We start from the raw sequence: 25,280 nt of genomic DNA on the forward strand, positions 1-25,280 counted from the left end.
TACTCTATATTTTAGACCTAGACGAACGTGGACACCGTTATAAAGGGAAACCAGTGCGCATACTCTTCATTTCTCTGTTAGATATTGACCCAGGCGTACCATGAAAACCGCGTTCAGAGAAAGCGAGTCCGATTACGAAAAGTATTATTTAAATCAAGTTAGGTTTGGTTCGAATAATACAATCGACTTTGACAACTATTACCGATCGCAAGTTGGGAACGGTTCATTCCAATTCTATCGAGGTTCATCCACGCAACGCGGCTATGGCCTCGGAAATATATTGGCGTCTGCTTTCCGCAAAGCTGTCCCAATGTTAAAAAGAGGCGCTATATTCTTGGGAAAAAGTTTCTGAAAACTGGCGCTAGAGTCGCCGATGATGTTGCTAGTGGTATTCCGATAAGAAGTTCATTGAAAGATCACGGTACCGCTATCGGGAAGTAAACGTTTTCCGAGTTAAAAGATATGGTGAAACAAAAAATGTCTGGAAACGGTATAAAAAGAAGGCGTAGAAAGATTCAACTCGTCAGTTCAGTCACGGCTAAGAAGCGAGCGAGACGCGTAGCTAAACATTGCGATATATTTTCAAAATAATGGCTCTAATTCATCAGCAGTCCGGAAGTTGTACCAACTCGGAATTAGACCTTTTCGAGGTTCCTCTCACGCAAACGGGGATCGTCAGTGGAGAATGGGTGGAATTCAATCCAGTTTCCAACGCGGATGAAAATTCTAACATTAATTTCGATATTCCCGGAAACTCCGAGACTTATTTAGATTTGTCCAAAACACTTCTCCACGTGCAAGTAAAAATTGTGAAATCCGGTGGTGCTGATCCCGACTACGATAAAGAAACCGTTGGTCCCGTTAACATGTTCCTTCACAGTTTATTTAGCGAAGTTCACTTAATTATGAATGAGAGGTCGGTTACCACATCCGCCCAAAATTACGCTTACAAAAGCATAATTCAAACTCTACTAACGTTCGGAGGACCGGCAAAAGAAAGCTTTTTGACTAGTTCGCTCTTCTACAAAGATACGGCTGGAAAATTTGACGTTCTGGCAAGCAACGAAGGGTTTAAGAAAAGGATGTCGTTTTCGAAGAAAGGTACAATCGATATGATTGGAACCGTTCATATCGATATGTGTCAACAATCACGCTTTCTACCGAATATGCTTAATCTCAGATTCAGGTTTATCAAAAATCCGAACGAGTTTTGCATACACTCGTCAGGCGACGAAAAATATAAAGTTAAATTTGAAACAGCATCGCTGTATATCAGGAAAGTTAAACTTATTCCGGAAATTATTCTGGCACACGCGAAAGCGTTGGAACGTGGCACAATGAAGTATCCAATTATTTGGAGTGAGTGCAACACCTACTCTATTCCGGTAGGATCGAAAATGTCTACACGCGACAACTTATTTAATTCTCAAATTCCTAAGAAAGTCGTAATTGGATTAATAGAACAAAGCGCTTATTTGGGAGATTATTCAAAATCCCCTTTTAATTTCCAAAACTTTGGCGTAAACCATATTGCTTTATACGTTGACGGCACTTGTATTCCCCATAAACCCCTTTCTCCGAACTTCAAGAACGAGTTATGTATGAGATCCTACATTAACCTATTTCTACAAACTGGACAATTTAATATTGACGAAGGAAATCTAATGAATCGAGAAGAATTCGCGGAAGGAAATTGCCTTTTTGTATACGATCTCACCGCGGATCTCTCTCACACAGCGGATCACTTTCACTTGATCAGGAACGGAAGCGTGAGGTTAGAATTAAAGTTCGAGAAAGATTTACCCAAAACAATTACCGTACTATACTACGCTGAGTATCAAAACCTCATAGAAATTGATAAAAAAAGGACTGTGGTCTTTGATTACACAAGCTAATGGACACGTTACAATTGACTAGAATCCTACGAAAAGATCCGTACACGAAAAGATTATTTCGCGGCGTTTTTGCGGCCGATGAATTGCCCAAATGTATAAAAATATTTCCGTCGCTTTACATTGTTAATACCGGATTATTGAATACCAACGGCGAACACTGGACTGTGATTTATTTCTCGTCAAATCGTAATACCGAATTCTACGACTCTTACGGAAATCCCCCGGACTATTTTAAATTTAATGATTTCGTAGAAAGAAATAGCAAAACCGTTACTTTTAATTCTATACAACTTCAAAGTAATAAAAGCAAAACATGTGGTGTACATTGCGTTTATTTCGCTATGAATAGGTGTAGGGGTATTAAAATGTATGATATTGTTTCCAGGTTTAAAAATAAAAATAAAAATGTAAACGATCGTATGATTGAAGAATTCATGTACAAGAGATTTTCAATAAAGTTTTTCAAATAATTTTTGTATTTATTTATTTATTTATTTTTTATTTTTTTATTTTTTTCCCCCCATAAAACAAGACTTTTCGCGGGCGGCCCCGGCGGCTGCGCGTACCGCGGAATAATTAAGAAAATTTTCGCGCGCGAACGCGGATTAACTATAAATATTTCGCGCTCGAACGCGGTTTAATCTTCTTCTTGCGTTGGAATTTCAAACTGACCGTGTGCGAAAGTGGTAATGCCATCATCCAAAACATAGCGCTTGTCGTCGCACGGGTTGAGGCATAATTTCGACTGTTCCACGGTGTACAGTTAGTGTTTCTTGCTTTGGATACGGGTCATCTGAGCCATGGTGACTTTCCTGTGGAGAAGGCAATCCAAATACTCTTCGTGGCGAACATATTTCTTCACCACACGCTTGCAGATGCCCTTGCCGGTTTTTTTCTCCCCATTGCTAGATAACAGAGAATACATTTTGGGCTTTAGACCAACGAACTCCTTGCAAGGTACGGATGACAACTCGTCTTTGAATTTTCCTAGGACTTTAGAGTTCGTCATGCTGAAAAGTGGGTGGTCCTTGGGATAGCTAGAGAAGTCATATTTATCAGCATTTTTTCTGAAGTCTTCGTACAGATCTTTCGTTTCGATAACGTATGTCAAGCTATCTGTAGGAGATATAGAAACGGAAATATATATGAATACTACGAAAATAATATTAAAAATATATTTTAATTTAAAAGTAAAATATACTTTACCAGTATCTGTAAATAAAAGTTTTGCTTTGTCAGCATACTGCGCTCTGATTACATCGTAGTGAAATCTGTACATTAGGAGCTTAGAGAGCTCGAGGATGGCGAACCCTGTATAGATGGGGCGATCTAGAGCGAGACTCTTCTTTTTCAGATGAATTCCGACGAGATCGGGGTTGAAGACCGTGAATCTTTCAAAGGCGGGAGAATTTACCTCCGGGGTTTGAGCCAGAAAAAAATTAATCAGATTCCGTAGGTTTTCCATCGTTTTACCTTATATATATATATATATATATATATATATATATATATATATATATATATATATGTTTCTATCCGTTGAAATGGGGAAAATTTTTATGTTACTTACCAAAACAGGCATTATTTTGTAACTTAAAAAAATTACGCTCTTCGTCGTTTACCGCGGCTTTTCGTTTTTCGGTGTTGAAGTTAATAAAGTCGCTCAGCCATGTTCCTTGTTCGAAGGTCAAAACGCGATGCACTTTTAGAACTTACATACCTTTACTAACGTAATATTTCAAATTCCTGTAATGGATTACGTAGTTTCGTTTGGGATATAGATTGGGGACCAATTTCGGCAGACTCTCCTGCAGCGGGATGTTAAGATGCTGAAGTTGGGCGACGGAATAGGGTGAAAGTTCGTTGGTGCGTATTGTTCGCTTCTCTGGCGCCAATGGGTAGTCATTGTGTTCGCTGTGAAGTATGAACGGATATATCAAATCCAACTCCAGAATAAAACCCCTGGCGTCGTCATCCGGATGGTTTAGAATGGTATTTAACGGTTCTTGACACCACTCGAAGTTTTTCATTGGCATGGGATCATTTATCACAGTACCATATAAGTTGTTACAATCTAATGACGAGTTAAATTAGATTGATATATTTGTTATATTTAAGGTGGTGCCTTGGGTATTTAAAAAAAAATAAAAATAAATATTACCTAGATATGTGATGAAAGAATCTGGCTTCTCCTTGTCATACGATTCGGGTAAATATGTATTGTTAGCAACGGCGTGGCGATGTGATATCATAGATACTCCACCTCGTATCCCACGTTCGATCATTAAATACATATCGTTATCTAAAAGCAGATCCAGTTCTACCCCAGTCATGTAAAGGGCGCTTTCCCAAGCGAAACCTGGTCCTGTATAGGCATGTGCTGGATCCATTTTATAATACTGCATGCAAATTACCCTGAAAGACTCGAAAACGTCTGCAAGCTGCAAACAGTCAGACGTTACGTATAGGTCGTGATATTCCCCTATACAATAGAGAAAATGGTTAAAATACATAAAAAAAATAAATAAATAAATGAAATAATAATAATATGAGAGTTACCCAGGTTTGTAATATGGAATGTTTCCCACACATTTTGAGCATGAAGGTAGTCCTCGTCATTAATTTCTTCTTTGATGAGAACGTTGAAGAAAGCGTGCTTAGGAGGGAGAGACGTAACCTTGAATTTCCCGATGTCGTACATGAAGTCATAGGGATACAATCCCTTTCTCAATAAAAGTGCAACCTCCTCTGGAGCGAAGATCGAATTGAGAATAGTTGAACCCCCATTTGCCAAGTTACCGACGAGGGTTTCTAAAGACGAAGGTAAGAAATGACAGGTGTCCAAGAATAGTAATTTCCCCAGAGTGAACGAAATGTACGTTTCGGAATTGGTTGGGATGCAGTTAATTTCCTTATCTTTAACCGTTCCGATATATTGCATTATCAAGTGCGCGTCATAGGAACTTAAATTGTGTAAAAACACAGGAACATGTTTTGGGGCCCTGAGTTTGAGGTTGCAACTTTGGTGGCACGCCCCACGATATGTCCCGCTGTAGTGGTCATGGTCGCGAACTTTAAAATCCTCTGCCGTAAATATTTTGTTACACACGTAACATGTAGTAGCCGATCGAAAGTCTTCGACTTCGATATCGGTCAAATTCATGGGTTGGATCTCTTTTATTTTTTCTAGGATAATGGCCTCTTCCCTTTGAAGCGCGTCTAGAAATTGCATCGTTGCCCCATCACCTCGAAACGTAACGGGCTTACTGGCTTTTCCGTCCGGGCCAACGATGCAATAACTCCATCCGCAGGTCATGTGCAGGGCTAGGGTTGTTGTGGAGGATAGCGACGAGTCGGGAATGCAAGTATACACCTTGGGTAAAATCGCCTCAAAGTCGGCGTATATTACGTATGGGATCTAAAGATGAGACACTTGTTAGTAAACTAAAGGACAATAAGACATATGAAAACAAATATATATAAAAAAATATTATCACCCTTTGACACCATTCGTATTTCTTGAATTTTAAAACCGGATTCTTAGTCGGCATCTTGACTAGCTGAGGTCCGTGAACTCTGCAGAAGACCACGTGTTTTTTATGGTTATCTTCGGCGTTCGTTCCAGCGAAACGGTGTAAGCAGTATCGACAATAATACGCTTTCATACAGTTTTTCGTTATATCACTAAGGAGACGGCTTAAGCTCGTTATCAAACAATAATGGAATCTCCCAACTTTGGTTAGGAGTAGCAAATCAATTTGTCGCGATTCGTCTTCAACATGATCACTAACATAACGTGGGAAAACGACACCATCATATGCAAACACGTTGATGGAAAGGTTATTGTCTTGTTCGAATTTTCTAATTTTGTCCGAGTTCAGCTCAAAGGGAAATTTAATGTTTGAAAGTTCTAATTCACTTTCATGGTTAAAATAGTTTCGAACGGCATTCCGGTTTTGCTGCACCGGATACAGTTTTCCCAAAATTGACCAAATGAAACATTTTTGGTCGTTGTTCTTCACATTGACGATTGCCCTTTTGTGGAGAAGTTTGACAGGCGTTTCAATGTAGGAACCACCTACCAAGGGCACGTAAGTGATAATGTTAATTTGCAGGAACATAATGCCTTCTAATACCCATCCCGATCCTTGGTTTTCGAATTCGGCCATAGACTGAACTATTTTTTGAATAGACGAATTGATTTGACCACAAATCACATCCGGACTTAATACCGCATACGTAAGTCCCCGAAAATACGGCATTACTTCCACCAATCCCCCTTCGTTGGCCAAAGGACGAGTGTATCTACAGCGGATGGTTAGGTTACATTTCAATCCCTTCTTATTTTGTAACTTATTCTTGAGAAATGTTTCAATCACATGTCGATACCGATTAATGAGCAGCTCCGCATCCGTTTCTACCTGTGATGGAGTGAAACGTGCGGCGAAGGCGTTGTTACCCAGGGCAGATATCGCTTCCCATTGATCCACTGGAAAGTTGACATCTATAGCAGGTACATCCGGTTGATCATTCGGGTTTTCTAATTCCCACTGTCGCATAAATTCGGCTACGTCATCGTCTTTTTCATAGTCTAGGTATTCTTGATCTTGTATTTTGTCCAAAAGGCCGTTATTGAATTGACTGTCCCTAAAGTCAAATGAAGGGTAAGTTTTCTGCTTCTTAGGATGTAGAGCATCTGCGGAATCAGGCTTGGGACGTTTTGCTACGTGAACATGCTTATTTGATGCTATAAGGTCAGAGTTGGGTCGACAAGACGGGCCGGCGATTTGACTACGACGAATACCGTCTCGATGGTTTAGATTTCCATGATTGAAAGGTGAGACGGCAGGGATAGGTTCGGCCAGGAGAGTCGTCGGTGCAGCGTAAAGAGGACTCGATGCGGTGGCGAAAGGACTCGACGCGACGGCAAGAGTCATCAGAGTGGCGGCGAGAGGACTTGATGCGGCGGCGAGAGGAGACGGAGCAGCGGCGAGAGGACTTGATGCTGCGGCGAGAGGAGACGGAGCGGTGGTGACAAGAGTCGTCGGAGCGGCGGCGAGAGGACTTGATGCGGCGGCGAGAGGAGACGGAGCAGCGGCGAGAGGACTTGATGCGGCGACAAGAGTCGTCGGAGCGGCAGTGAGAGGACTCGATGCGTCGGCGAGAGGACCCAATGCGGCAAGGGGTGAAGTCGGTGCGGCGGAGAGAGGCAATCGGTGAAATTTTTTCGTATGGGCGGTTAATTTTGAACGACGGGTATAAGCGGCTCCACACTCGTTACATGAGAACTTAACTTCATCATGCTTTTCACGTACGTGACGGATGAGATTTTTTTCCGCGGAAAATGTAGAAGAGCACTGATCGCAAGGAAACATAATTAATTTTAACTCGAACCGAAGTTATCTACTAAGTATAGTATCGTGGATGACTGGGATAATGAATAGATGGCTAATGTCTATCCGTTTTTATATGACGCTATCAGAGAAATAACTTGGTCTTTGAGCCGATGATGCATTATAGTTAAGGGTTATTTAAATATCATAGTTTGTTCAAACTGATTTAATTTGAAGCTTTTCGTACTTAAATTGATATCTATCAACGTCATGATAAAATCAACAAGGATTAGCTTGGTAAAATACCCAAAAACATTTCGATAAGCGATGATACATTGATACTGACTTTATTTATAAATTAGTACAATAGATATTGTAATATGGGGAAATTTATTAAATTCCATATGTTATTTAAGTTCAATGTTTATTTCAATGATTGGATTTGAGAAGTTAGCAATGTGTAATCACAATACAAAGTTCGGGCAGGGTATAAAAACCCATCTTATTTCCATCGAGTATTCAGAGCTCAATAAACAGTCTCAATACCTCCATCTTTAAAATAATCCAAAATGGTCAAACGCCCTCATACTGATTCTGAGAGTTCCGGCGAATTCCGTCGGGACATCGATTACATTCCACCGAATGACTTCCAATATGAGTAAGTGTGTGCAGCTCTGATGCTGATACTTTGCCCTACGACTCGAGTCCTATTCCACCGAATGACTACCAATATGAGTAAGTTTAACTAATCCATAAATACTCTTTTTAATTTTCACTCGAATGTAATGCTAATTTAAATGTGTACAGCTCAGATGCTGAGACTCTTCCATACGCCCCGAGTCCATCACTGTTATGTTGAGCCGTTCAACATCCATCCCCCTCCCCCGTTCCCAATGGACTGCCGATTAATAGCATGAACGCTAATGGAGTAACGTATGTTCATATATTCGTTATATGTACTTTACAATTATTTTATTTATTTACTTATTCATTTATTTTTAAATAGACTCATCAACGCTATTATATCGTTTATGGGGCCCATGATCGAGACATCTGGAGACAGGGTCGACACATTAATGCTGGCTTTAATTTCAGAAATATCTGAAATAATAACGACCACCAGGTGCGATATATAGTATTTCGGTGGTGGGGAATAAACATAATAATTGAAATTTTTTTAGCCGTTTCAACAGTGTTGACGAGGCTCAACACGAGGCTGATGCCATGGAATTTCCACCCCCCAACGTACAAGGCACATAGTAAGTTTCTTAAAATAGTAATTAAAGTTCCTTATTTTATTTATTTATTTTTAAAATATTTAAATTCTTTAGTGTGATCGACCGTGTGTGGAGGGTGATCATGGAAAGGAGGTGGTTATTACGAGATGTGGAGGACAACATCCTCGAAAGGGAGAACGGATTTGCTAGGGATATGATTAATATTATTTACGAAAATATGATGTCATATATTGATTTTTGAAAATAAAAAAAACTGTCCTCTAATACCGATATACTCTAAAGGTTCAGTTCTCTGTCCTCTAAGTACCGATATTTCCTCTAAGTTCAGTTCTCTGTCTTCTAAGTACCGATATACCTTAAGTTTGTAAAATGAAAAATAACCCTAGGATAGGTATACGTTAACTTTTGACTCTCCTTGAAAATAATCCTAGAATAGGCACGTGAACTTTTGGCTCCCCCGTGTTGGATAGGAACGCGAACTTTTGGTTCCCCCTTGGCTCCCCCGGCTCCCCCATCCCTCCCCCGGATCCCCCTTCCCTCATACACTTTTATACTACTTATATCACTTGGCAAAAATTTACCAGCAAATGGATTTGGCGACAGAACAAAGCAGAACCCGTAACTAACACTTAGCAAATGCACGCGGAACGAAAGAGTGTAATATCCAGGGAGAAACTACGATTATTTATCCAAGCGTGATATAAGGAGCGATTTTGAAAATCTTTAAAAATAGGATTGCGAATTTTTGCATCTACCAATTGACGGCATAACACTAGCTGATTTTTCTAGCCCAAGGCGTCTCAAAAACGGTCCTCCTTTTCTCATTTACCGGCCGCGCTCGAAGCGGTAAAACCCGGCAAATTATGTCCGTGTGTAGAGTTATTTTCCCGCGCTCCAGAACAACGGGAAAAGTCCGTAAAACGAGAAATTAGAGAGAACCAGGAAACCACTGCCTGTGTGAACCAGCCTTTTGGGTGTAATTATTTTTTGGTCATTGCAAAGACAGACTATCATTAAGATATTCACCATTGGGAGAATAGGAAGTGCCATACTTATAGATATTATGTTACTTATGTTTGGACAAATATTCGTACATTAGAGCGACAATGGACTTCGCACTGGAGGTTAAACACGTAGTTTGGGGCTATTATGGGGCCCCGCGCATTGCTTTGCCCAAGGGCCTCCAATCATGCAAAGGCGCCCTGACGTTTCTTCCATTCGAAGTAGGCTTATTGAAATGTACGTGTATTTTTATGTTTGTATTTTTAGATTTGGAGAAACTTGCGTTTCTTCGCAACAAACTTTGGTATATCTATTTAAAATAAGCTTATTTAGAAACCTTTTACTTTTTCATAGGAAGTAGGCATATTTAAATTTTACCTGTTAGTTTTTTTCCTTAAATCTGAGTAAAAGTACTCTACTATCAACAATACATTAGAAGGATAATATTTTTTTCAAAAAGAGAAAGGCCATGAAAAAGGCCGTTTTTTCCATACCTACTGGAACTGATCACCCATCAACTCCTCCAAATCCGCCCACTCCTTGATCGTAACGAGATATGCCACATTTTGTAACGTAATCCTACTACGTCGAAAACGCAAAATCGATCCAGCCACTAGGGATGCAACGGTTCCACTTTTTTGGACTATCTCGGTTCCGGATCCGGTTCCGGTTCCTAAATTTTTGCTTTAATGGTTCCGGTTACGGTTCCGGTTCTTAAAATTTTAATTTATCGGTTCCGGTTTCGGTTCCGGTGCTCAAAATTTAGAACCGATCGGTTCCGGATCCTAAACGGTTCCTATACGGTCCCAGTGTGTTTAATATTAATTAAAGTTAAATACACAAGCAATTCAAATGAAGTTAAAGAGAAATAAAATCCCCCACATTTATTTATTTAGAATATAAAATTTGTTTTTGATCAATTATATTTTAAAAATAGTAGCTTTCTCATTGATGTGGCTATGGGTTCGGGGGTCCTCATGCGAAACTGTTTTTGGGGTCCCTTATAATCTTTAAGGCCGAGTCGCGATTATCGCCTTCTAGAGTTATGGCTAACATGTATCGCCTCCTACAATGAGCGTCTGGATCATTAAAAACAAAGGTTCTGGTAGAATTTGGAAGTCTGGAGAAAAATATTGGCGTCTGCTTTCCGCAAAGCTGTCCCAATGTTAAAAAGAGGCGCTATATTCTTGGGAAAATAGTTTCTGAAAACTGGAGCTAGAGTCGCCGATGATGTTGCTAGTGGTATTCCGATAAGAAGTTCATTGAAAGATCACGGTACCGCTATCGGGAAGGAAACGTTTTCCGAGTTAAAAGATATGGTGAAACAAAAAATGTCTGGAAACGGTATAAAAAGAAAGCGTAGAAAGATTCAACTCGTCAGTTCAGTCACGGCTAAGAAGCGAGCGAGACGCGTAGCTAACATTGCGATATATTTTCAAAATAATGGCTCTAATTCATCAGCAGTCCGGAAGTTGTACCAACTCGGAATTAGACCTTTTCGAGGTTCCTCTCACGCAAACGGGGATCGTCAGTGGAGAATGGGTGGAATTCAATCCAGTTTCCAACGCGGATGAAAATTCTAACATTAATTTCGATATTCCCGGAAACTCCGAGACTTATTTAGATTTGTCCAAAACACTTCTCCACGTGCAAGTAAAAATTGTGAAATCCGGTGGTGCTGATCCCGACTACGATAAAGAAACCGTTGGTCCCGTTAACATGTTCCTTCACAGTTTATTTAGCGAAGTTCACTTAATTATGAATGAGAGGTCGGTTACCACATCCGCCCAAAATTACGCTTACAAAAGCATAATTCAAACTCTACTAACGTTCGGAGGACCGGCAAAAGAAAGCTTTTTGACTAGTTCGCTCTTCTACAAAGATACGGCTGGAAAATTTGACGTTCTGGCAAGCAACGAAGGGTTTAAGAAAAGGATGTCGTTTTCGAAGAAAGGTACAATCGATATGATTGGAACCGTTCATATCGATATGTGTCAACAATCACGCTTTCTACCGAATATGCTTAATCTCAGATTCAGGTTTATCAAAAATCCGAACGAGTTTTGCATACACTCGTCAGGCGACGAAAAATATAAAGTTAAATTTGAAACAGCATCGCTGTATATCAGGAAAGTTAAACTTATTCCGGAAATTATTCTGGCACACGCGAAAGCGTTGGAACGTGGCACAATGAAGTATCCAATTATTAGGAGTGAGTGCAACACCTACTCTATTCCGGTCGGATCGAAAATGTCTACACGCGACAACTTATTTAATTCTCAAATTCCTAAGAAAGTCGTAATTGGATTAATAGAACAAAGCGCTTATTTGGGAGATTATTCAAAATCCCCTTTTAATTTCCAAAACTTTGGCGTAAACCATATTGCTTTATACGTTGACGGCACTTGTATTCCCCATAAACCCCTTTCTCCGAACTTCAAGAACGAGTTATGTATGAGATCCTACATTAACCTATTTCTACAAACTGGACAATTTAATATTGACGAAGGAAATCTAATTAATCGAGTAGAATTCGCGGAAGGAAATTGCCTTTTTGTATACGATCTCACCCCGGATCTCTCTCACGCAGCGGATCACTTTCACTTGATCAGGAACGGAAGCGTGAGGTTAGAATTAAAGTTCGAGAAAGATTTACCCAAAACAATAACCGTACTATACTACGCTGAGTATCAAAACCTCATAGAAATTGATAAAAATAGGACTGTGGTCTTTGATTACACAAGCTAATGGACACGTTACAATTGACTAGAATCCTACGAAAAGATCCGTACACGAAAAGATTATTTCGCGGCGTTTTTGCGGCCGATGAATTACCCAAATGTATAAAAATATTTCCGTCGCTTTACATTGTTAATACCGGATTATTGAATACGAACGGCGAACACTGGACTGTGATTTATTTCTCGTCAAATCGTAATACCGAATTCTACGACTCTTACGGAAATCCCCCGGACTATTTTAAATTTAATGATTTCGTAGAAAGAAATAGCAAAACCGTTACTTTTAATTCTAAACAACTTCAAAGTAATAAAAGCAAAACATGTGGTGGACATTGCGTTTATTTCGCTATGAATAGGTGTAGGGGTATTAAAATTTATGATATTGTTTCCACGTTTAAAAATAAAAATAAAAACGATCGTATGATTGAAGAATTCATGTACAAGAGATTTTCAATAAAGATTTTCAAATAATTTTTGTATTTATTTATTTATTTATTTATTTTTTATTTTATTTTTTTTCCCCCATAAAACAAGACATTTCGCGGGCGGCCCCGGCGGCTGCGCGTACCGCGGAATAATTAAGAAAATGTTCGCGCGCGAACGCGGATTAACTATAAATATTTCGCGCTCGAACGCGGTTTAATCTTCTTCTTGCGTTGGAATTTCAAACTGACCGTGTGCGAAAGTGGTAATGCCATCATCCAAAACATGGCGCTTGTCGTCGCACGGGTTGAGGCATAATTTTGACTGTTCCACGGTGTACAGTTAGTGTTTCTTGCTTTGGATACGGGTCGTCTGAGCCATGGTGACTTTCCTATGGAGGAGGCAATCCAAATACTCTTCGTGGCGAACATATTTCTTCACCACACGCTTGCAGATGCCCTTGCCGGTTTTTTTCTCCCCATTGCTAGATAACAGAGAATACATTTTGGGCTTTACACCAACGAACTCCTTGCAAGGTACGGATGACAACTCGTCTTTGAATTTTCCTAGGACTTTAGAGTTCGTCATGCTGAAAAGTGGGTGGTCCTTGGGATAGCTAGAGAAGTCATATTTATCAGCATTTTTTCTGAAGTCTTCGTACAGATCTTTCGTTTCGATAACGTATGTCAAGCTATCTGTAGGAGATATAGAAACGGAAATATATATGAATAATACGAAAATAATATTAAAAATATATTTTAATTTAAAAGTAAAATATACTTTACCAGTATCTGTAAATAAAAGTTTTGCTTTGTCAGCATACTGCGCTCTGATTACATCGTAGTGAAATCTGTACATTAGGAGCTTAGAGAGCTCGAGGATGGCGAACCTTGTATAGATGGGGCGATCTAGAGCGAGACTCTTCTTTTTCAGATGAATTCCGACGAGATCGGGGTTGAAGACCGTGAATCTTTCAAAGGCGGGAGAATTTACCTCCGGGGTTTGAGCCAGAAAAAAATTAATCAGATTCCGTAGGTTTTCCATCGTTTTACCTTATATATATATATATATATATATATATATATATATATGTTTCTATCCGTTGAAATGGGGAAAATTTTTATGTTACTTACCAAAACAGGCATTATTTTGTAACTTAAAAAAATTACGCTCTTCGTCGTTTACCGCGGCTTTTCGTTTTTCGGTGTTGAAGTTAATAAAGTCGCTCAGCCATGTTCCTTGTTCGAAGGTCAAAACGCGATGCACTTTTAGAACTTACATACCTTTACTAACGTAATATTTCAAATTCCTGTAATGGATTACGTAGTTTCGTTTGGGATATAGATTGGGGACCAATTTCGGCAGACTCTCCTGCAGCGGGATGTTAAGATGCTGAAGTTGGGCGACGGAATAGGGTGAAAGTTCGTTGGTGCGTATTGTTCGCTTCTCTGGCGCCAATGGGTAGTCATTGTGTTCGCTGTGAAGTATGAACGGATATATCAAATCCAACTCCAGAATAAAACCCCTGGCGTCGTCATCCGGATGGTTTAGAATGGTATTTAACGGTTCTTGACACCACTCGAAGTTTTTCATTGGCATGGGATCATTTATCACAGTACCATATAAGTTGTTACAATCTAATGACGAGTTAAATTAGATTGATATATTTGTTATATTTAAGGTGGTGCCTTGGGTATTTAAAAAAAAATAAAAATAAATATTACCTAGATATGTGATGAAAGAATCTGGCTTCTCCTTGTCATACGATTCGGGTAAATATGTATTGTTAGCAACGGCGTGGCGATGTGATATCATAGATACTCCACCTCGTATCCCACGTTCGATCATTAAATACATATCGTTATCTAAAAGCAGATCCAGTTCTACCCCAGTCATGTAAAGGGCGCTTTCCCAAGCGAAACCTGGTCCTGTATAGGCATGTGCTGGATCCATTTTATAATACTGCATGCAAATTACCCTGAAAGACTCGAAAACGTCTGCAAGCTGCAAACAGTCAGACGTTACGTATAGGTCGTGATATTCCCCTATACAATAGAGAAAATGGTTAAAATACATAAAAAAAATAAATAAATAAATGAAATAATAATAATATGAGAGTTACCCAGGTTTGTAATATGGAATGTTTCCCACACATTTTGAGCATGAAGGTAGTCCTCGTCATTAATTTCTTCTTTGATGAGAACGTTGAAGAAAGCGTGCTTAGGAGGGAGAGACGTAACCTTGAATTTCCCGATGTCGTACATGAAGTCATAGGGATACAATCCCTTTCTCAATAAAAGTGCAACCTCCTCTGGAGCGAAGATCGAATTGAGAATAGTTGAACCCCCATTTGCCAAGTTACCGACGAGGGTTTCTAAAGACGAAGGTAAGAAATGACAGGTGTCCAAGAATAGTAATTTCCCCAGAGTGAACGAAATGTACGTTTCGGAATTGGTTGGGATGCAGTTAATTTCCTTATCTTTAACCGTTCCGATATATTGCATTATCAAGTGCGCGTCATAGGAACTTAAATTGTGTAAAAACACAGGAACATGTTTTGGGGCCCTGAGTTTGAGGTTGCAACTTTGGTGGCACGCCCCACGATATGTCCCGCTGTAGTGGTCATGGTCGCGAACTTTAAAATCCTCTGCCGTAAATATTTTGTTACACACGTAACATGTAGTAGCCGATCGAAAGTCTTCGACTTCGATATCGGTCAAATTCATGGGTTGGATCTCTTTTATTTTTTCTAGGATAATGGCCTCTTCCCTTTGAAGCGCGTCTAGAAATATCTTATTTTGGGTAAATATCTAAATTTGGGTAAAAATCTAAATTTGGGTAAAAATCTTATTTTGGGTAAATATCTTATTTTGGGTAAATATCTTATTTTGGGTAAATATCTTAATTTGGGTGAACATCTAATTTCGGGTAAAAATCTTATTTCGGGTAAATATCTTATTTCGAGTAAATATCTTATTTCGGGTAAATATCTAATTTATGGTAAATATCTAATTTTGGGTAAATATCTAAATTTGGGTATATATCTAATTTTGGGTATATATCTAATTTTGGGTAAAAATCTTATTTTCGGTAAATATCTTATTTTGGGTTAATATCCAATTTTGGGTAAATATGTAATTATGGGTAAATATCCAATTTTGGGTAAATGTGTATTTTTGAGTAAATATCTAATTTTGGGAAAATGTCTTATTTTGGGTAAAAAACAAATTTTGGGTAAATATCTTATTTTGGGTAAATATCTTATTTTGGGTAAATATCTTATTTTGGGTAAATATCTTAATTTGGGTAAATATCTTAATTTGGGTGAACATCTAATTTTGGGTAAAAATCTTATTTCGGGTAAATATCTAATTTATGGTAAATATCTAATTTTGGGTAAATATCTAAATTTGGGTATATATCTAATTTTGGGTAAAAATCTTATTTTCGGTAAATATCTTATTTTGGGTAAATATTTAAATTTGGGTAAATATCCAATTTTGGGTAAATATGTAATTATGGGTAAATATCCAATTTTGGGTAAATATCCAATTTTCGGTAAATGTGTATTTTTGAGTAAATATCTAATTTTGGGAAAATATCTAATTTTGGGTAAATATCTAATTTTGGGTAAATAACTAATTTTGGGTAAATATCTTATTTTGGGTAAATATCTAAATTTGGGTAAATATCTAATTTTGGGTAAATATCCAATTTTGAGTAAATGTCTAATTTAGGGTTAAAACCTTATTTTGCGTAAAAATATAATTTTGGGTAAATATCTAATTTTGGGTAAATATCTTATTTTTGGTAAATATCTTATTTTGGGTAAATATCTTATTTTGGGTAAAAATTTATTTTGGGTAAAAATTTATTTTGGGTAAAAATCTAATTTTGCGTAAAAATCTTATTTTGGGTAAATATCTTATTTATGGTAAATATCTTATTTTGGGTAAATATCTTATTTTGGGTAAATATCTTAATTTGGGTGAACATCTAATTTTGGGTAAAAATCTTATTTCGGGTAAATATCTTATTTTCGGTAAATATCTTATTTTGGGTAAATATATAATTTTGGGTAAATATCCAATTTTGGGTAAATATCTAATTTCGCGTAAATATCTAATTTTGGGTTAATATCTAAATTTCGGTAAATATCTCATTTTGGGTAAATATCTAATTTTGGTAAATATCTTATTTTGGTAAATATATAATTTTGGGTAAATATCTAATTTTGGGTAAATATCTAATTTTAGGTAAATATCTAATTTCGGGTAAATATCTAAATTTGGGTAAATATCTAATTTTGGGTAAATATCTAATATTGTGTCAATGTCTTATTTTGGGTCAATTTCTAAATTAGTTTCTATATAATAATAAATATATTGAAATAATTTCATTTAAATTAAAAATTAACTTAAACAATATTGTTTTATTTAATAATTGTTTAAAATTGGTTTAACTATTTAAATTCTTTCAATTTTACTTGTACTTAAAAAAGCTTTTCGAAAGAAATTTACATAACCAGCTATAGTTTTATTCAATTTAAAAACTTGGTAAAATTTCATCCAATTCACAATTTATAGTAGAAGAAACCACCTATGGACTATGAGAAGGATGATAAAATACGCGAAAAAGTAGATAAGTCCATTATTAAAAGGGATAATATAGCTAAATCCTAAACAAATTTGAAGAAAATTAAAAACTTACTAATAACTCGTACCGATAGGTCTTCGAGCAACGCGAAACTCGGATCAAATAGATCTTCGAGTAATAAACTAAATTAAAAATAAATAAAATAGCCAGAAATTCCAACGGTAGACCGGTTTCGTTCTATTTGGAACTCATCAGTACCGTGCGGGAAATCTGGCTGGCGACTATCAAATCGAAAAGAGAAACTAAGCCTAAACATTAAAAATTTCAAAACGCGTTGCGTATAGCGTAATAATGGACTTACCTACTTTTTCGCGTATTTTATCATCCTTCTCATAGTCCATAGGTGGTTTCTTCTAACTTAACTTATCGTATATACTATTCTCCACCACACTCCCCCCTTTTCGGCTTTCCGTTGCTATACGCAACGCGTTTTGAAATTTTTAATGTTTAGGCTTAGTTTCTCTTTTCGGTTTGATAGTCGCCAGCCAGATTTCCCGCACGGTACTGATGAGTTCCAAATAGAACGAAACCGGTCTACCGTTGGAATTTCTGGCTATTTTATTTATTTTTAATTTAGTTTATTACTCGAAGATCTATTTGATCCGAGTTTCGCGTTGCTCGAAGACCTATCGGTACGAGTCATTAGTAAGTTTTTAATTTTCTTCAAATTTGTTTAGGATTTAGCTATATTATCCCTTTTAATAATGGACTTATCTACTTTTTCGCGTATTTTATCATCCTTCTCATAGTCCATAGGTGGTTTCTTCTAACTTAACTTATCGTATATACTATTCTCCACCACACTCCCCCCTTTTCGGCTTTCCGTTGCTATACGCAACGCGTTTTGAAATTTTTAATGTTTAGGCTTAGTTTCTCTTTTCGATTTGATAGTCGCCAGCCAGATTTCCCGCACGGTACTGATGAGTTCCAAATAGAACGAAACCGGTCTACCGTTGGAATTTCTGGCTATTTTATTTATTTTTAATTTAGTTTATTACTCGAAGATCTATTTGATCCGAGTTTCGCGTTGCTCGAAGACCTATCGGTACGAGTTATTAGTAAGTTTTTAATTTTCTTCAAATTTGTTTAGGATTTAGCTATATTATCCCTTTTAATAATGGACTTATCTACTTTTTCGCGTATTTTATCACAATTTATAGTACCTGATAAATCTAAACAAATTTACACATTTGATATGAATTTATCCAATTTACAGTACCTGTTCCATCTACCCAAATTAAGACATTTGATGTTAATTTTACCAATTTACTTGAATTTAAATATTTATAGTAAATTTAACCAATTTATCTATTTGAATTTAGATTTTTACCCAAATTTATTCGGTTTTATCGACCAGAAAAACCTTTCAGACTAATTTTTAACCAAATTTAAAAAGCAAGGGTTTTAAATTCCAAAAAAATTGGTCGATTTGTCGTGGAATGACGCCAAATTTAGAAGTTAACCAAAATTTAGATATTTACAGAATTTAGATATTCACCCGAATTCAAATATTTCAAATTAAAATATTTACCCAATTTTAAATACTTACTCAATTTTAAATACTTATCCAAATTAAAACACTTTCGTTCAATTTCAATATTTAAATTAAAATATTTATCTAAATTTGGTAAATATTTAAATTTTGGTATTTACTAAATTTTCATATTAACCTAAATTAAAATATTTACCAAAGTTTAAATATTTTCCAAATATAGATATTTACCTGAATTAAAGTATTTACACAAATTAAAGTACTTACCCAAATTATTACTCAAATTTAAGTACTTACTCAAATACGTCATTTTTAAGAACCAATGAGATTGCAGTACTATTTGATTTTATTTAATGGGAGGAGCATACCGGGGGCCCCAACGGGTGCAATTGGAGAAACGCTAAAAATAATTTAGACCTATTCATTCTCCCTGAGTACAAATAAATACATTATTGGCTCAACCAAAAGCTGAAATGGTTCGACGTTTACGAATGTGCAAGCAATCCGCGTATTGCCGCAACAATGTTTCGACAAAACTATCCAAATCTTCGACTATCTGACGCAACTATTTTAAGAATTGTTAGGTGTTTGGAGTTAACAGGAAATGTCAATGGTAACGTAGGACCGCGAAACCAAGCAGGCAACTTAGACGTCGATGTTTTAGCGTATTTTAATGCATATCCCCGACGTAGTACCAGAGAAGCTCAGGCAGAATTGGAAATTTCAAATGCTTACATTTGGAAAATTCTCAAGAGAAACCACATGCACCCTTACCACGTCCATCTTCATCAAGGACTTAAGGCCGCCGATGAAAACTCCCGTTTGGATTACAGTAACTGGTTTCTAAATCAAATAGCAGTAGACCCTCATTTTTATCGGGACATTATTTTCTCCGATGAGAGCATTTTTGCTCGGGATGGCCTAGTAAACATCCACAACACGCATTATTGGGATAGCGAGAACCCCCGTTTCCAGATGCCGACCTCACACCAAGAGAGGTTTAGCCTAAAAGTATGGGCCGGAATATAAAATCACCGAATTGTAGGTCCAGTTTTCATTCCTGATAGGTTGAATGGAATGACCTACCTAAATTTATTGCAAAATGACAGAGTTGAACTTTTGGAGAACCTCCCAATTTTAGACTATCCTAGGGTCTGGTATCAACATGACGGCGCCGGTCCACAAAGGAATTGAATAGTGAAAGAATACATTGATTTGAATTTTCTCAATAAATGGATCGGCAAACAATGGCCCATTTAAATGGCCGCCTCGTTCTCCAGACTTAACACCATTGGATTTTTTTGCGGGGCTTTATTCAAGAAAGTTTATTTAACTCCAGTTTTGAACGTTGAAACTCTTCGTAAAGAATTGTTCAAGCATTTGGCGATGTCACCGAAGAAATGCTAGAGAATACGATGAACTCGGCCGTCACACGAGCCAATGGAGGTATTTTTGAGCACTTCATAAAATAAGTCTAGAATTTAAGGGAGCTTGAAACATTACATTATCATTGTTATGTTCATTATTATTCGAAAGTTAATCTTCAGTTTTTACATTATTTATTTATTTAAAATATTTGTAAATAATTCTTACGTTTATAAGTTGCTTATTTATTGCAATAACGTATTTAGTGTATTTTGTGTTTAAATCATTTAAATTAAAAAGTTAATGCAAATACTTGGTACATCTTAAATCAAGTAATTAACGTTAACTTTGGAGTTTTATTGCTTTATGTATCTCGGGCAAAAGGTAATTTCACTTAAAAAATCATTATCCTAATCTAATGGTTCTCGAGACAAATTTTAATGACCTTGAACTAATGTTTCAAGGTCATCATAAGTCACAAATTTCGAACTCCCCCACTCAGTTTAGAGTGTCACGATAATTTTTATCCATTAGATCTGGTAGTTTTCGATTTATAAGCACGTAAATGTCGCGTCTTGATTAGAATACCACACATGACCTTATGGTATTTGGTATTATTATTACCCATAAGTACATCTGGTCGACGGCCGCAGCTACTATTTCTAGTAGACACTATTCACTAAATCGGAAAATCAAAACTGGACACTACGTACTTTTGTTTGGATATTTATTTTACGTGACGGCTCTTGTTGTTTCGAAGTTTTTGGAATAGCTTTTAATCGGCTTAACAACTATTTTCAGTCGGATCAGTCCATTAACCGAAAGTTCCGAAACCGTTCACCGTTCTTATACACCATTGAATTGGGAATAATAATGCTAGAATTACAATAACGATTTCGGTGGACATGGTTACGCGGGACCTGTTCTGATAAGACTGTACGAAATTCATCTTTATAATTTGGCGGTAGCGCCATCTATTTTTTTTAAAGTTATATGGCTAAAAATAAATAATTATTAGATAACTCACCGTAACTTGGGTTAAAAAGGATCGTGTTGACAGAATAAAATTATTTTTAAACAGTTTCAAAGGTTGTTCGTTACGAGTAATCATACATTTCAATTTCGCATCAGATTCGCGAAAAAATTCAATTGCAATATAGTTGCCACCACTAGAGACAGATGCCGCCACGGTAGAACGATAAAGTTGATAGTCTCCTTATTGAACGAAATTGGTCCCGCGCCAGCCAGAATTAGTTGTACCTATATTTATTCCCAACTCAATGTTATACACATTGAAATTATAATAGAATGAAAAGTTATAACACAAATCATTACCTGAATCTCTGAGGTTTTAAAATTTGTTCAACAAACTAACCGTTAAATTGTAACACGCGGTCCTCATTATTCCCTCAGTTAATAGAATTTCAGATACAAACGATAGCAAGACGCGGGACGAAGCTATGTTTTTAAACAGACATTACTCGTTACGTAAAAATAATACAATAAATCTAGGAGGTTGACGAAACAGTTCCTTAGAAACTATGATATACGTAGCGCGATACTCGAGAAGTCGGTTTCTAAACAAAATTTGACATCTAGAGTACTAGACGAAGTGTTCAATACTTCTAGTGTAGAAAAATATTAAACCATTTTCAATTTGATCACCATTTTTCCAAATGCTGGAATAGAAAATCAAAACTTTCATTTCGCCAAGTGGTTTATGCTTTGCCACTTGAACTCTTCGAATTTTAGAGAGCTTCTCCCCCCCATCCCCGAATTCCAAGTCAGTGTTTTACCCACTTGGAATTTACCGTGTGGGTAGTGCTACCCACTATACCCACACCTTCCGCCGGCCCTGAAAAGTAATGTTTTAAGGGCAGTGCAACTCTTTTCGGAACTAGTGGCCGCTTCATTAAAAACTCTTATGCGGCTCCATATGATTGGTGATGCATATTAAGGACATCTTGATAAATAATTATTGACATTAATCAACACCATACCGATAAATTGAAAAGGTTGACTCTAAGCCCAGGGCCTAATTTCGAACTAAACGCCCCTAATTCCAAATACCCGACATGGTTATTAATCGAATACAATTTTATTTTACTCGACTTAAGACTTTCGCCTCGGATTTTTTTTCTCGGCTTCCGATCACGGGGAGGGGGGAGGGTGTTCAAGGTGGAGAACGAGGGAGCGGTAATGGCGATTGTGGCTGCCCTATCTCCCGCGCCGACCCTTTGTTTCCCTTATCTCCACTATTAAGTTCTTTGAGCCCGTCCCGACCTATAAACTATTTTAATGGGTTAGTGTGAAATTCGTAGGAGGGATGTTAGTGTGAAAGAAAGGGACTTCGTAGAAGGGGCGGGGGTCAGTTGGGATTTTTAAGTAGTTGAAGACTTTTTGTGTTTTGGCTACAGCGTTTACCTTTCTTACGAACAAATCAGATCTAATTCATTAAAACTTACACCCTGGGCGAAGCCGGGTATTAAAGCTAGTTTTATATAAATCTTACTTAAATTCGAAAACGAAGCAGTTATCGAAAATTGCCCTCATTATATTGTCGTCCCGTTGCCGCCGATGCCGCCGTGTCACGCATACCTCTTCAATGGTTAGCGCTAGAAGAGTCAATGCTATCTCGTTCGAGTGATCATATCTCTCCATTGATAGCCTTTCACATTTTTTTTAAATCGAAGCCCCAGAAGTTGGGCATTTGTCCAATATACTGTTTTCGGTAGGTTGGCTTTGCGTGGTAGATATTTTGTTAAAAATTAAGTCCGGTAACGTAAAAAAAAATATTATTGGATAGGTTAGGAAACAGGGGAAATTTCCATTCGGTTATATCAGTAAATATTAAGGTTACGTATGGTTTTCGTTGTAATTTAAGGGTTATATATTTCCGCCTGAAAGTCGACATAACGTTCCTTAATTTAAGTCCGATTTTCACGAATTGCTGTGGTTTCCATATAACCTTGAATTTAAATAACGTCGCTTAATTATGAATCATGTACTTTAGTCAAGGGGCAGGTCACTTCCTTGATTAACGACGCACCCCTACAAAGATTAAATCCAATTTAACAGTGATTATTTTGCTTAAATTCGATTTAATCAGGATTATGTTGATTAAATCACTTTAAATCATGTTTAGATTGTTTAAATCTGATTAAATCATTTTTTAATGATTAATCGGATTTAAATGATTAGATTATGATTAAAAAGATTATATCATGATTAAAAAGATTAGATCCTGATTAAAAAGAATAGATCATGATTAGAATGCTTAAATCAGATTTAATCATGGTTCGAATGTTTACATCTGATTTAACAATGATTGAATGATTAAATATGATTGAAATCATAAAATCTGATTAAAATGATTAAATCATGATTTAAAAGATTAGATCATGATTAGAATAATTAAACCACTTTTAAATATAGATTGATTAAATCGTGATTAGATTTTAATCTCGATTAATTTTTTTAATTCTGATCACCCTGATTTAATCACGATTATCCTGATTAAATCATTTTACTATGATTAAGACGCACCCAAAATTAAAGTGACCTGCCCCTCGATAGAGACTATACGTTAACTTCTCTCTAAACATTTTTCAAGGCCGTTCTAATAGGACCCAAAGTAACAAAGAAGTGTGTAACTTTTCGGAGTAGTACGCGATGCTTGGAACGTATGACCAGAAGTTACAAATAAGTGTGATCAGAAGTAAAAAAATAAGAAATACACTGATCGAAGGAATCTTCGATTCTTTCAAATTATGACTAGAAGTAACAAATAAGTGTAAATACTATCATGTGTGGCCGTGGATATATATTGGTTGTGATACCGGCGTTGCAGGTTGCTGTGAATAGCTCAAACAAACTTAACACATTATAAGGATTGTATGTATTCTGACCGTTGGACGTCTTGTTTTTAGGATAGATTATGCCATCTGGAAACACTGGCCGCGAAAACTAATTTACTGAGCTATAAGCCTTAGATGTCGCCTGTTTTCCTTTAACTGATTTTTTTCTGTCATAAATTTTTTTCTACAATTGTTTCATTGGCATGAGCCATCTTTAAATATAATTCGGCCGTAATACCAGAGATCCTGGCAGTTATAGAGATGCGAAAATCCGCCGAAAACCTGACAAAAAAATGCAAGCATCAGCGCCGCCCTTCGGCCGGAAGGAAGCGCCCGTTTCAAGCCAAGAGACACAGAAATTGTAAACAACGGTAACAATCCTACGATCTCTGCGATTACTCCCCACGTACAGGCGTCGCTGCGATCGGCAAAAATTTGAAAAAAAAACTGGTTTGCTTAGGGTATAGGGAGTTTCGCATCTCTTTAACTGCCAGGATCTCTTGTAATACAACATTCTTTATGGTATTGATTTCAATGATGATTTATTAAATCCTAATGACCATCTTTGATTTTTAAGAGAGGTCTACAAACCAAATTTCCCAAACTGTAATGGCATCATTTTCCCTTACCAAATGCTTTCTTTAAAACTACTTCGAAATTTGTTACCATTGGGCCAATATATGAACCAGTGACGCCAGATTTCGAATCGATGATAGTAGTTTCAGTAGAACTAGAAGGTCCGTGGATAACTGCCTTGGTCTCCTCGTTTGTTTTTTCTGCAACTGGAAGTGGCGTTTCAATAACGTGGAATCTTAATTATGTCGAAACAGTCAGGCTACTGGAAGGCTGTGGGACCTGAATAAGGTGGAACCTGAATAATGTGGAAACAATCGGGCTACTGGAAGCATGTGGGACCGGAACAACGTGGAAAATGTTAAAACTAAAATAGCGTGGAAGTTTAAAAACTGGCATAACGTGGAAAGCGAAGAAACTGGAATAACTTGGATAAGGTAGAAACTGGATAACGTGGAAAGTACCAAATCTGGAATTACGTGGAAACCAAAACGGGAATAGCTTGGAAAGTACAAAAATTGAAATAACGTAGAAAGGACCAAAACGGGAATATCTTTTTTCTTATTTCCACGTTATTACGGATTCTTCTTTGAAGCATATTTCAAAACGTGTGTCGAAAACTAATAAAAGAAAAATTAATTATGTCACGGAAATTTAAGTACACACAATCCCCCGATGTATTAATTTTATTTAAAAAATTAATTT

The 25,280-nt window shown here is 37.0% G+C and overlaps 2 protein-coding genes across 2 annotated transcripts; both read left to right on the top strand.

Moving 5' to 3' along the window:
- The first annotated feature begins 590 nt into the window (after positions 1-590).
- Positions 591-1,895, top strand: LOC149930898 (uncharacterized protein F54H12.2-like). The gene has a single exon (XM_090157973.1). The coding sequence runs from the start codon at positions 591-593 to the stop codon at positions 1,893-1,895; it is 1,305 nt and encodes a 434-aa protein (XP_090014099.1).
- Positions 1,896-10,911: 9,016 nt separating this feature from the next.
- LOC149930899 (uncharacterized protein F54H12.2-like) lies at positions 10,912-12,216 on the top strand. The gene has a single exon (XM_090157974.1). The coding sequence runs from the start codon at positions 10,912-10,914 to the stop codon at positions 12,214-12,216; it is 1,305 nt and encodes a 434-aa protein (XP_090014100.1).
- The last annotated feature ends 13,064 nt before the right edge of the window (positions 12,217-25,280 follow it).

This window comes from Leiobunum rupestre, chromosome 9 (assembly GCF_980474605.1).
Source record: "Leiobunum rupestre chromosome 9, qqLeiRupe1.1.hap1, whole genome shotgun sequence".
Lineage (NCBI taxonomy): Eukaryota > Metazoa > Arthropoda > Arachnida > Opiliones > Sclerosomatidae > Leiobunum > Leiobunum rupestre.

Coding starts and splice junctions, on each gene's coding strand:
- LOC149930898 (XM_090157973.1), top strand. CDS start 591: ATGGCTCTAATTCATCAGCAGTCCGGAAGTTGTACCAACTCGGAATTA.
- LOC149930899 (XM_090157974.1), top strand. CDS start 10,912: ATGGCTCTAATTCATCAGCAGTCCGGAAGTTGTACCAACTCGGAATTA.